Here is a 14,213-nt window from a genome sequence, read left to right as displayed (position 1 = left end):
ATGTGAGAGGGAATCTGCTTTGGTGTCTGTTACCTTTTACTCAAGTGTTCCAGTAGTTCTTCATTGTATAAAGGTTGGGGACATTCAATAAATGTAAAACACAGTTCTTTACAATTATTTATTTTCAAACATTAATACATATTTGTGTAATACACAATGACAATAATTTCTTAACTATATTTTTAATTTTCTTATAAACTTAATTATTACTCAGTTTGTACTGTTTGTAAATACAGGAATATTAATTTTTAATTTACAGAATAAATCATAATCAGTAAAAATACTTGAAATTGCATATTGTTTTACTAGAAAATGTGGTAAAACATTTAATACTATAATGCTTAGCAAAATGAAGCTTCAATCTTTTCCAGTAATAACATAATACTAAAAATGTACCATATATAAGAACATACATCACTTTCAATAGCAAGGGGCTAGTAACCCCTTCTCCTGCATACATTACTAAATTTAAAAAGAGAGACTTTAGTTTTTCTTTTTAGGTCACTCTGCCTCGATGGGATATGGCTGGTTCATTGAAAAAAAATTTTGAAATCCATTCCAAGGTGACATTGAAATCTTAATTCTGTTTTAATAATATTCAGTTACTCTGAGCCAATCTCTTGTTTGGCACCACCATAATTTCCATGACTACCATTAAAATCTTCCCTAAAACTTCCACGGTCACTACCAAAACTGCCTCGAAAACTTTCACGGCTACTGCCAAAACCTCCTCGTTCTCCCCCAAAACTTTCACGACTACTACCAAAACCTTCGCGGCTACCAAAATTTCTACAGTTACTTCCAAAACTTCCATGTTCTCCTTCAAAACCTCCACAGTCACTTTTAAAGCCTCCTCCAAAATTTTTACAGTCCTTCTCAAAGTTTCCATAGCTACTGCCAAAGCCTCTATGGTCTCCCCTTAAACTTCCACAATCTCCCCTCAAACCTCCTAGGTTACTACTAAATCCTCCAAGCCTACTTCCATAATCTTCCCGGCTACTGCTCAAGCCTCCAAGACTACTGCTCAAACCTGTACGGTTACTGCTCAAACTTCCAAGATCTCCCCCAAAACCTCGGAGGCTACTGCCTGAATCACCAAGGATCCTGCCTGAACTGCCAAGGCTACTGCCTGAACCACCAAAACTACCACCTGAACTACCAAGGCTGCTGCTTGAAATGCCAAGACTACTGCCTGCACAACCAAAAGTACTACCTGAAGTACCAAGGCTGCTGCTTGAACCACCAAGACTACCTAAACCTCCACGGCCATTGCCAAAATTTCCAAGACTACTGCCAAACTTTTCCCCAAAGCTTCCATTGCTATCGCCAAACCCTCCTCGGCAACCACCATAACCACCAAATCCTCGGCTACCACCATAACCTTCACGGCCACCACCGAATCCTTGGTTATTACCATAATTTTCACGGGCCACACCAAATCCTCCTCGGTTACCACCATAACCTCCATGGTCGCCACTAAATCCTCCTAGGCTACTACTAGAACCTAAGCGGTCACCAAATCCTCTTAGGCTACTACTAGAACCTCCACGGTCACTAAGTCCTCCTAGGCTACTACTCAAACCTCTACGGTCACCAAATCCTCCTAGGCTACTACTAGAACCTTCATGGTCACCAAATCCTCCTAGGCTACCACCATAACTTCCACGGTCACCGCCAAACCCTCCACGGTTGCCACCAAATCCTCCTCGGTTACCACCATAACCTCCACGGCCTCCACGACCATAGCCCCGACCACCTGCAAACCCACTGTTGTTACTGTAACCTCCTCTGAACCCTCCATTGCTATCTCCAAAACCACCTGTGGAGAGAAAAACATTATTACAAAAGTAAAACTAAATAACTATAAACAAATATTTCTCATTCATTATTTACGAATAAAATTTCAAGTAAGAAAATCAATATACGTATTATCAACACGTTCTCCATAACAATGTGGTAAATCAAATACAAATACAGGTCTCCCTCAACATTCACGTTTTCAACTTTCACGGGCTTCACATATTCGCGAATTCCCAACCGCCAAATTCCCAGCCGCCAAATCATATTTAAGTTTCCCGCCACCTGCGAGTCCCTAATACCCTCCCTCCGACCCCCGCAACTGGCAGCCAGCCCTCCCACCACTCAGTGTGGTGAGTGTTTTGTTTGTTCATTATTTGCTATTAAACTACAGTATAAATAATGTAAACCCATTCATGATTGCATATTGGAATGGCTATTTGGACAGGTATTAGACGGTGGCATCATGTGTTTACTCTTGAACACTGCAAAGAATTAAACATTTCTGCTACAGCTAATAATAACAATAGTAATAATAATAATAATAATAATAATAATAATAATAATAATAATAATAATAATAATAATAAAGGGTTGGAAAGAGGGGGTAAAGGAGGTTTTGTGGGCGAGGGGCTTGGACTTCCAGCAAGCGTGCATGAGCGTGTTAGATAGGAGTGAATGGAGACGAATGATACTTGGGACCTGACGATCTGTTGGAGTGTGAGCAGGGTAATATTTAGTGAAGGGATTCAGGGAAACCGGTTATTTTCTTATAGTCGGACTAGAGTCCTGGAAATGGGAAGTACAATGCCTGCACTTTAAAGGAGGGGTTTGGGATATTGGCAGTTTGGAGGGATATGTTGTGTATCTTTATACGTATATGCTTCTAAACTGTTGTATTCTGAGCACCTCTGCAAAAGCAGTGATAATGTGTGAGTGTGGTGAAAGTGTTGAATGATGATGAAAGTATTTTCTTTTTGGGGATTTTCTTTCTTTTTTGGGTCACCCTGCCTCGGTGGGAGACGACCAACTTGTTGGGGGAAAAAAAAAAAAAAAAAATAATAATAATAATAATAATAATAATAATAATAATAATAATAATAATAAATATGATATAACTGAAGAAGGAAATTGTACAAAAATACGAGGGAGTGGTTGACACATCGTCAGTGTGACTGTTTATGCTGGAGTAAACATTAGTCTCCCTGCTCTTCCAAACATTTCACAATAATTCATTGTGTTTGGTGCTTGTAGATTGAGTGTGACTGGAGTGGTAGAGGCAGTGATTGAGGCAATGGTATTTAATAACATACATGTTATTAATAATATGTACTATTATTATTTATAACATGTTATTAAATACATACATGTTAATAATAATACATGTTATGAAGGATGAGGTTAATCATAGAATTGATGAAGGAAAAAAGGTGAGTGGTGCGTTGAGGTATATGTGGAGTCAAAAAACGTTATCTATGGAGGCAAAGAAGGGAATGTATGAAAGTATAGTAGTACCAACACTCTTATATGGGTGTGAAGCTTGGGTGGTAAATGCAGCAGCGAGGAGACGGTTGGAGGCAGTGGAGATGTCCTGTTTAAGGGCAATGTGTGGTGTAACTATTATGCAGAAAATTCGGAGTGTGGAAATTAGGAGAAGGTGTGGAGTTAATAAAAGTATTAGTCAGAGGGCAGAAGAGGGGTTGTTGAGGTGGTTTGGTCATTTAGAGAGAATGGATCAAAGTAGAATGACATGGAAAGCATATAAATCTATAGGGGAAGGAAGGCGGGGTAGGGGTCGTCCTCGAAAGGGTTGGAGAGAGGGGGTAAAGGAGGTTTTGTGGGCAAGGGGCTTGGACTTCCAGCAAGTGTGCGTGAGCGTGTTAGATAGGAGTGAATGGAGACGAATGGTACTTGGGACCTGACGATCTGTTGGAGTGTGAGCAGGGTAATATTTAGTGAAGGGATTCAGGGAAACCGGTTATTTTCATATAGTCGGACTTGAGTCCTGGAAATGGGAAGTACAATGCCTGCACTTTAAAGGAGGGGTTTGGGATATTGGCAGTTTGGAGGGATATGTTGTGTATCTTTATATGTGTATGCTTCTAGACTGTTGTATTCTGAGCACCTCTGCAAAAACAGTGATAATGTGCGAGTGTGGTGAAAGTGTTGAATGATGATGAAAGTATTTTCTTTTTGGGGATTTTCTTTTTTGGGTCACCCTGCCTCGGTGGGAGACGACCGACTTGTTGAAAAAAAAAAAAAAAAAAAAAAAAAAATTAATAATAACAATAATAATAATAACAACTGGCAGCCAGCCCTCCCACCCGCCACTCACTCACTCAGTCAGTCAGTCTCCAGCCACTGTGCGAGTTGGTCATTGCTGTTTGTGTGGTGGTGAAAGTATGTCTCATGCCATGCAGTTACACTCCATATAATCATCTCCATTCAACTGTCAGTAACTGCATGTAATATCAATAGAGAAATAAAGAATTATAATTTAAATTTTTTTAATCCTCACAAGTCATCAGAGTTCGTCTGCCTTACGAGTGGTGAGTGTTTTGTTTGTTCATTATTTATTAAACTACAGTATAAATAATGTCAACTCATTCATGACTGCTAATAATAATAATAATAATAATAATAAATACGAGGGTTGAAGCAGTGGGTGGTAGACGCATCGTCAGTCAATATGGCTTTGTTTATGCTGGAGTGAGCATTATCCTCTGCGCTCTTCCAAACATTTCACAATAATTCATTGTGTTTGGTGCTTGTTGATTGACTGTGACTGCTACATAATTAACCATGGGCCCAAATAAATTTTGGTAAAGAAACCGAGAAGCACGAAAGAATTGAAGAAAGAAATTATATAAAAATACGAGGCAGTGGTGGAGGCAGTACAATATTTTACAATGTTCTCAGGTACGTATTTTATGATTGTTCATGAGAACATAAGAAAGGAGGAACACTGCAGTAGACCTGTTGGCCCATACTATTCAGGTCCTTCACAAATCCAGCCCAATAACAGAATAAATGCTACCCAAGCAATAAGCTTTGAACATTCTATTTACTCGCATGCAATACCCATTCAAATCCAACCACCTCTCACTTGTGTATTTATCCAACCTAAACGTGAAGCTACCCAAGGTTTTAGCTTTGATAGGACCTTGGGTAGCTTTAAAAAGAGATTGGACAAATATATGAGTGGGAGGAGCATGTATGTATATATATGTATATACATAGATTATTTCATTTTATTATTTTATTATATTTCCCTGCAATATATTGGGGCACCAAACATTCGCGATTTTTCAACATTCACGGGGCTCTTGATCCCCTAACCCCCGCGAATGTTGAGGGAGACCTGTAAATGCAACAGGTCTTTTAAACACACTTCAGGTGAATCAAATCAATAACTCTAAATGTTCAAATTTCAAATGACAATCAAACTTTTTTCTGAGATGCTCTATTGCCCACAATCTGAAAGCATTTTCCTGACAGTAGCACATGTAAACTCCCTGTCATAACTCTTACCCCTCCAGTTTCCTTATGTTATTTTATACACTGTATTCACTACCGTATATTAGCAGCCATAAGATAGTTTTTTAATAAATATGCCTAGGGTAATACTCACTATTTTATTAGTGCAAAACTCAGATAATTATGAAAAGGTTATAAAAAAAATTGTGTTTTGTTATTGTTGGACTGAAGGGTTAGTATAGTCTCTGGCTCAGTTTGAGGTTAAGTGGCACAGAGGCCAACAAACATAGCAGGCAGTGATGTTTGCCTGAATATTTTTTATTATTTTGATATGAATTACACGGTAGTGAATCTCATAGTTATAACTCAGCTGCTCTCAGAGCCTCGTGGATCCTGCAACTCCTTCAACCCAGCAACAACAACACAGAAGTGATTCACCAAGCAAGTGTTGATATTTGGTTGAATTATTTTGTCATTATTTTGATAATTTTTTCACATTTTTTGGGCAGTGTGCACTCATAATATGGGGAAAAAAGATTTCTCTGGGCTTAGACAATGATTTAGTAACAAAATAAAATAAAAAGACTCATGGCTGAGAATAAACAGTACTGTAATGACAAAATATACCCTGATCTGTACCTGAGGTTATGCAAAAATCTGATTAGAGTGAAAGTATTAACTCTCCACTCTCTATCTTTTGGCCCAAGTCAACTTATGGCTAGTAATATACATTATAACTAACACTATAACTAGTACTATATGCTTGTCACTAGTTGGTAACAACCGAGGCATTATAATGAATGTAGAAATGCCATTCAAAAGAGCATCAAAAGAATAAAGACCTTTTAGTACTGCAAGAACATGTATAAACTTCAAATCTAATCACATAACTAAATGGCAATAATATATTTTTCAATGAATTTGACTGTTTCATTCCTATATTACTCAAGTCTAACTTCACTAAAGCTATGGTGTACAGTATACACAACCATAATATACCTGGACCATCATCTGTCCTCATTCTCTTTATTTGTGGTCCACCAAACTGACGTGGTGGTCTAGGTGTGTTAAAATCTCCCGTGGCAATTCGTTCCAAATTATGGCGGCCTGCATTCATTCGGCACAACTGACGAATGCAGTTCATGACCTGAAAAATAATCACAAAAGTTATCTCTGCATGCTTCTGGTAAGAAAGTTATTAACAGCAGCCAAAGGGATTCCATGTTTGTCCCCTCTGCATTTATAGCTTTTCTGGTGACTAGCAGTGTGGAATAATTTATACCTTTCATGTATCGTTCAGCAGACATATCCTTGTTTTCAGACTGAACCAGTCTCTTATGAAAATAACACCTATTTCCTCCATGTTTATCTAGACTTAGCCCATCTACTTTATTTCTAGCACTCTAGCTATTTGTAGAGCAGATGCTAAGGAAGTTATTGCCCTACTTCTCTCCATAGTTTCTTTGTAGATCAGTAGTGCATTTTATGAGCAATCATGTTTTCTGAGCATTTTCCTGAAATACCCTGGCTATTTTAAATAATAATAAGCATAAGACTAGATGAAATTAAACATTATACAGTGGTCCCCCGCATAACGATCACCTCCGAATGCGACCAATTATGTAAGTGTATTTATGCAAGTGCGTTTGTACGTGTATGTTTGGGGGTCTGAAATGGACTAATGTACTTCACAATATTCCTTATGGGAACAAATTCGGTCAGTACTGGCACCTGAACATACTTCTGGAGTGAAAAAATATCGTTAACCGGGGGTCCACTGTATTATTATTATATAAATAATTTGTTATTTTTATTCACACAAAAAAATGTAAGATTTACTGTTATTCCTTATTGCAATAATTGTATAAATAATGTCAACCCATTCACAACTGCATACTGGAATGGACAGCGACATCATTTGTTTACTCTGAAACAGCCAAGCATGGACCATTTCTCTTAGGTTGAGCTCTATTTCAAGGTACTTTTTGTCATGAAAGCAATCAAAATCATATCTATTTCTGTAATATATCTTCCATTCTATCAAATGAGACCAAAAAAACGAGAATACAACCATAAAAATGATTCGAAATTACCGCTAAGGGGTGGCTAATTCTGAGTAGTGAACTCCATTATTTATGCTTAGATTTCTTTGATTTTTGGTGTATGTTAAGAAGATCTTTCCATCATACATTGCCCAAATTTCAGTAAGACAGTCCAACAAATAAATGAGATACAATTCCCGAGATCAAGAGCAAGAGCCCCTCACCAGTGTCGAGGAACCTGCCTTGACGTCTTCTCGCTTGTGAAAATTTTGCTCGCGTATGGAAGCAAAAAATCGACTGCTCGTAGTTGGAAAAACTCGCACGTGGACACGCTCGCAAGTAGAGGTTCCACTGTATATATACAAGTAGACACCATACGTTTTTGATAAAATTGGCCACAGAGCCTCGACTTGTATTTTAGTATACAACTTATGTTATACTGTAATAATTTCTACCTGAAACATTAAAAACAATTAGTTTAACAAATCTGGGGATGTCCAAAACTTAACCCTATTCTTCCCTTACATTCTTCACTTTATTCAATGCTATTTTATGTTACAAGAATATTTTCAGGAATGGAGCCTGCATTTAGTAATACAGTATACTGTACAGTGGACCCCCGGTTCCCGATGCTATCGGTATCCGATAAATCCGGTAGCCGATGCATTTGATCGAAAAAAATTTGCCTCGCTTCCCGATACAAAACCCAGAATGCGATACGATTCGTACGAGACGTGTCCAGTGTTTACAAGCCAGCCAGTGTGCGCGCATCTAAGGATACATTCGGTACATTCTATATTATCCATATTATCACTGTTTTTGGTGCTTGTTTCTGCAGAAATAAGTCACCATGGGCCCCAAGAAAGCTTCTAGTGCCAACCCTTCGAGACCAAGGGTGCTAATGACTATTGAAATGAAGAGAGAGATAATTGCAAAGTATGAAAGTGGAGTGCGTGTACTGGAGCTGGTCAGGTTGTATAGTAAACCCCAATCAACCATCTCTACTATAGTGAGCAGGAAAACAGCAATCAAGGAAGCTGTTCTTGCAAAAGAGGCAACTGTGATTACGAAACAGCGACCACAAGTGTTAGAAAATGTTGAGAGACTGTTATTGGTGTGGAGAAATGAAAAACAGATAGGAGGAGACAGCATCTCTCAAGCGATCATTTGTGAAAAGGCTAGGCAGTTGCATGATGATTTGGTAAAGAAATTGCCTGCAACTAGTGGCGATGTGAGTGAGTTTAAGGCCAGCAAAGGTTGGTTTGAAAGATTTAAGAATCGTAGTGGCATACATAGTGTGATTAGGCATGGTGAGGCTGCCAGTTCAGACCACAAAGCGGCTGAAAAATATGTGCATGAATTCAAGGAGTACATAGAGGCTGAAGGATTGAAACCTGAACAAGTGTTTAATTGTGACAAAACAGGCCTGTTTTGGAAGAAATTGCCAAGCAGGACCTACATTACTCAGGAGGAAAAGCTACCTCAAGTCCTAATGGAGGGGGATTCCCCTTCTAAACAATAGGTTCAACACACTCCCCTCCTCCCATCCCATCAATCATCACCAGATCTTCATTAAAGGTAAGTGTCAATTATTCTATTGTTATTGTAATTATTCTACTGCATTAAACTTAATATTTCATGTGGTAAAAGTTTTTTTTTTCATACTTTTGGGTGTCTTGCACGGATTAATTTGATTTCCATTATTTCTTATGGGGAAAATAGATTATCTTTCCGATAATTTTGGTTTACGATGAGCTCTCAGGAACAGATTAATATCGCGAACCGGGGGTCCACTGTATTATTAAATATAACTAACTTGTTCATCTTGATGCGAAGGTTCAGTTATACACTCAGGGTTTGATGCTCCTCTAACAATGAGACTCTCCAAAGATGGTCTCAGTGTCAAGATCTTGGCTGCAAGCTCAGCTGAGAAGTCTAAATTAATCCATCCATCTAAGCGAACCTGTATGAAAGACAATGAAATATCAACATCCATAAGGACACATCAATTGTGACCCAAAGGAGGACACACTTTTAGCATCACTCCTTTAAATGTTGTAGTTTTTTTTTTTTTTTCAACAAGTCGGCCGTCTCCCACTGAGGCAGGGTGACCCAAAAAGAAAGAAAATCCCCAAAAAGAAAATAAAATAATAACATTCAACACTTTCACCTCACTCATACATAATCAATGTCTTTGCAGAGGCACTCAGAAACAACAGTTTAGAAGTCCCTCCAAACTGTCAATATCCCAAACCCCTCCTTTAAAGTGCAAGCATTTCCAGGACTCAAGTCTGGCTAACCAGTTTCCCTAAATCCCCTCACTAAATATTACCCTGCTCACACTCCAAAAGCCTGTCAGTTCCCAAAAACCATTCATCTCCATTCACTCCTATCTAACACACACACACACACACACACACACACACACACACACACACACACACACACACACACACACACACACACACACACACACACACACAAGAATTTACAGAGGGTGAGCTCCAGCTCTTGGGTCTACCCTATTAACTTTGAACTAAGTGACGATTGAGACTTTACATGTGCATTTTTGAGCTCTTTGTATGGAGTATGTTTAGCCAGAAATGTAGATGTTATTTGGATAACTTTCTAAAATGTCTCAAAGAGCGCAAATAAACATCAAAATAATGTAACAAAACACAATGCCAAGAAGATTAATTTATCAAATGTTACAGTATCCTTTGACACAAAGAAATGAGAAATGGTTAAGCTTCCCTATGATATACTAACCAAGTATGAAAATAACAGAGACAAATGTAAAAGTACACTACAGTGAGTATACTTACAACACCCTCCACAGCTTCTACATGTCTAGATCCAAACAGCAGTAAGTGGACTGGAGTCACCATTGTCATCTGCTTACAAGACACAGCTCGAGTGCGAATCTGTAAGACAAAATTCAGTGTCATTACCATCAGCTGGAGAATACACATTTAATAGGTTTGATTTAATCTGTTTTAAAACAGCCTTCATTGTTAGGGTGATCAAGTAACTAAAAAAAATGGTGGATACAAACAGAAGCAAGTGGTCAGTACACTATACTGAGAATACAGAAATTGGACCTCTATCTTTAAAACTGTAATAAGAAAGCATAGCTGGTTAGATAAGTGACTGCTTAAATTTAACCCCAGCAAATGCAAGATTATGATAATCAGGGTTTATACTCTGCTGCCAGAGTATAGACTCTGGGGGCAGAGGCTGAAGACCTCATTCAAAGAGGACCTGAGAGTAAGTACAGTGCTTACCATATTGCCAGAGGCTCACATCAACTGAATAACCTCTGCAGCCAATGCTCACCTGGCAAATCTAAGAGTGGCCTTCAGGAATCTCAATAAAAAGCCATTTCAGGTGTTTTATACAATACATGTTAAGCCCATTCTCCACAAGGAAGTGGAAAAGAATTCTTCCTTTGTAAGAGATGACTAAAATGCCAGGAACAAGGGGCTAGTAACTCCTCTTCCTGTATAAATTTCTAAATTTAAAAAGAACAACTTTCGTTTTTCTTTTTGGGTCACCCTGCCTCGGTGGGATAAGGCTGTCAGTTTATTACAAAAAATGTATGGCCCATCTTTGGGTATGCAGCACCAGTATGGAACCCACACCCAAGGAAGAATTGTATGAAATGGGAGAAAGTGCATAAGTATAAAACATGACTAGTTCCAGAGCAAAAGGGTATGAGCTACAAGGTAAGACTCAAGAAAGTGAATCTGAAGACCCTGGAGGACACAAGGACAAGGAAAGACATGATAACATCATACAAAATACTCAGAAGAATTGATAGGACAAACAGGGACAGGCTGTTTGAGAGGCCTGTCCAGCCTAACACTCTGCTTTTATGTTAATTGTCTGATTAACTCATCCGCCATTCCCCCCTCATAGCCATCACAACTTGACTGATCTGGCACTATGTAAACATCATGTAATACATTCAGAGGACACCACAAGGTCAAATTCACATATAAAAGTTTAGAAGTTAATATGGCCCAGGTGCTTGAAGCTCAGTATTTTTTCTGTTTTACTAACCTTTTCTCCAAACACAAAGTAAGGTGAGGGGAAGGTCAATTCATAATTACTACAGTTGACAGATGATTTGTGGATGAGAGCAGCCTTGGATTCTGTTGTCAGCACCTGCCACAAAGTGAAAAGTACTATATTACTAAACTATTCAAATACAAGACATCACATGACCAACTGAAAATGCTTTAAGATATAAAAAACAGTTGTACAATACAAAGGGTAACTGCTACCTACAAGCAAGTCTGGTTAATCAAGTAATCAACAGGGAAGTTTATCTTTATTCTGGGCTCTTATTGTAGAACCTTGGAAATTAGTCATAGTTATGTCATAGGTAAACAGACAAAATATTTGGTTCATGTTCATGTGTTGTCTGGGAAAACCCTTAGTGCACTGTCCATTCAACCTATAACTATAAAATTTCAAGATATCTTCGGTTTCTGAAATGAACTTTTGACTCGAGCATAAAAAAAAATTACTGCATTATAAAACAAACGTGCACTGGAAATTTCATACAGAAAATGCATACCTTACGCTTTTCTTTGTGAGCACAGACATTGGGATAGTGTCCTAAAGTTAGAAGGCCCACTATAATGTCTAGCTTGGCATCTGGACCATTAAAGTTAAATGTCTGAGGCAAAAGACACTCTTCAGGGAATCCAGCAGTGTTGACAAGTAACTCCTTCAATTGATTCTGTGAAAATGGTTTTTCCAAGATTTACCTTCAAAGTATTTTAAAACATGGAAACATTAAAAACATGGAAACATTAAAAACAAATTGACAGGAAGTTAATTATGTAATAAGTTGTTACACAAATAACCCACGCATGGAAGAAAAACTTATAACGACATTTCAGACTGAAACATTGTCATAAGTTTCTTTCTCCTATGTGTGGGTTACCTGTGTATTGCTCCAGTCACAGTATTATGCTTTTTTGTTCTTTAATAGACTGTTCTCAGTATGAGGCACAAGTCACAAGCATTATTACTTAAGCAATTCAGTGCACTAAGAATTTCAGCCTTTATCACACAATTTATACATCAGATCAAAATTGAGCTACAAGACTGCATGTGAAGGTGATGTCAGGCACTACAGAAATAATCCTGCCTAAACATAAATTACTTTATATATTTTTTTTTAACAAGTCAGCCGTCTCCCACCAAGGCAGGGTGACCCAAAAAGAAAGAAAATCCCCAAAAAGAACAAATTTTCATCATCATTCAACACTTTCACCTCACTTACACACAATCAGTTTAGAAGTTTTTTTTTTTTTTATCACACTGGCCGATTCCCACCAAGGCAGGGTGGCCCGAAAAAGAAAAACTTTCACCATCATTCACTCCATCACTGTCTTGCCAGAATGGTGCTTTACACTACAGTTTTTAAACTGCAACATTAACACCCCTCCTTCAGAGTGCAGGCACTGTACTTCCCATCTCCAGGACTCAAGTCCGGCCTGCCGGTTTCCCTGAACCCCTTCATAAATGTTACTTTGCTCACACTCCAACAGCACGTCAAGTATTAAAAACCATTCGTCTCCATTCACTCCTATCAAACACGCTCACGCATGCCTGCTGGAAGTCCAAGCCCCTCGCACACAAAACCTCCTTTACCCCCTCCCTCCAACCTTTCCTAGGCCGACCCCTACCCCGCCTTCCTTCCACTACAGACTGATACACTCTTGAAGTCATTCTGTTTCGCTCCATTCTCTCTACATGTCCGAACCACCTCAACAACCCTTCCTCAGCCCTCTGGACAACAGTTTTGGTAATCCCGCACCTCCTCCTAACTTCCAAACTACGAATTCTCTGCATTATATTCACACCACACATTGCCCTCAGACATGACATCTCCACTACCTCCAGCCTTCTCCTCGCTGCAACATTCATCACCCATGCTTCACACCCATATAAGAGCGTTGGTAAAACTATACTCTCATACATTCCCCTCTTTGCCTCCAAGGACAAAGTTCTTTGTCTCCACAGACTCCTAAGTGCACCACTCACCCTTTTCCCCTCATCAATTCTATGATTCACCTCATCTTTCATAGACCCATCCGCTGACACGTCCACTCCCAAATATCTGAATACATTCACCTCCTCCATACTCTCTCCCTCCAATCTGATATCCAATCTTTCATCACCTAATCTTTCTGTTATCCTCATAACCTTATTCTTTCCTGTATTCACTTTTAATTTTCTTCTTTTGCACACCCTACCAAATTCATCCACCAATCTCTGCAACTTCTCTTCAGAATCTCCCAAGAGCACAGTGTCATCAGCAAAGAGCAACTGTGACAACTCCCACTTTATGTGTGATTCTTTATCTTTTAACTCCACACCTCTTGCCAAGACCCTCGCATTTACTTCTCTTACAATCCCATCTATAAATATATTAAACAACCACGGTGACATCACACATACTTGTCAAAGGCCTACTTTTACTGGGAAATAATTTCCCTGTTTCCTACATACTCTAACTTGAGCCTCACTATCCTCATAAAAACTCTTCACTGCTTTCAGTAACCTACCTCCTACACCATACACCTGCAACATCTGCCACACTGCCCCCCTATCCACCCTGTCATACGCCTTTTCCAAATCCATAAATGCCACAAAGACCTCTTTAGCCTTATCTAAATACTGTTCACTTATATGCTTCACTGTAAACACCTGGTCCATACACCCCCTACCTTTCCTAAAGCCTCCTTGTTCATCTGCTATCCTATTCTCAGTCTTACTCTTAATTCTTTCAATAATAACTCTACCATACACTTTACCAGGTATACTCAACAGACTTCTCCCCCTATAATTTTTGCACTCTCTTTTATCCCCTTTGCCTTT

At 38.8% G+C, this 14,213-nt stretch overlaps 1 protein-coding gene across 4 annotated transcripts in view; it reads right to left on the bottom strand.

The window, feature by feature from the left end:
- Positions 1–189: 189 nt before the first annotated feature.
- LOC128699967 (ATP-dependent RNA helicase A protein) overlaps positions 190–14,213 on the bottom strand; it is a 72,044-nt gene continuing 58,020 nt past the window's right edge. For 2 of the 4 annotated variants that reach the window (XM_053792813.2, XM_053792812.2), the window contains exons 18-23: positions 11,899–12,063; positions 11,379–11,483; positions 10,142–10,240; positions 9,133–9,279; positions 6,274–6,421; positions 190–1,819 (exon numbers count right to left, since the gene is read on the bottom strand). In XM_053792813.2, coding sequence (XP_053648788.2) covers positions 603–1,819; positions 6,274–6,421; positions 9,133–9,279; positions 10,142–10,240; positions 11,379–11,483; positions 11,899–12,063 — 1,881 coding nt within the window. In that variant the 3' untranslated portion in view covers positions 190–602. The remainder of the gene's footprint in view (positions 1,820–6,273; positions 6,422–9,132; positions 9,280–10,141; positions 10,241–11,378; positions 11,484–11,898; positions 12,064–14,213) is intronic. The other 2 variants (XM_053792811.2, XM_053792815.2) reach the window with 1 other exon arrangement.

The sequence above is a fragment of the Cherax quadricarinatus genome, chromosome 64, assembly GCF_038502225.1.
Source record: "Cherax quadricarinatus isolate ZL_2023a chromosome 64, ASM3850222v1, whole genome shotgun sequence".
NCBI lineage: Eukaryota > Metazoa > Arthropoda > Malacostraca > Decapoda > Parastacidae > Cherax > Cherax quadricarinatus.
Note: the sequence above shows the minus strand (reverse complement) of the source record. Positions and strands in the feature narration are given on the sequence as shown.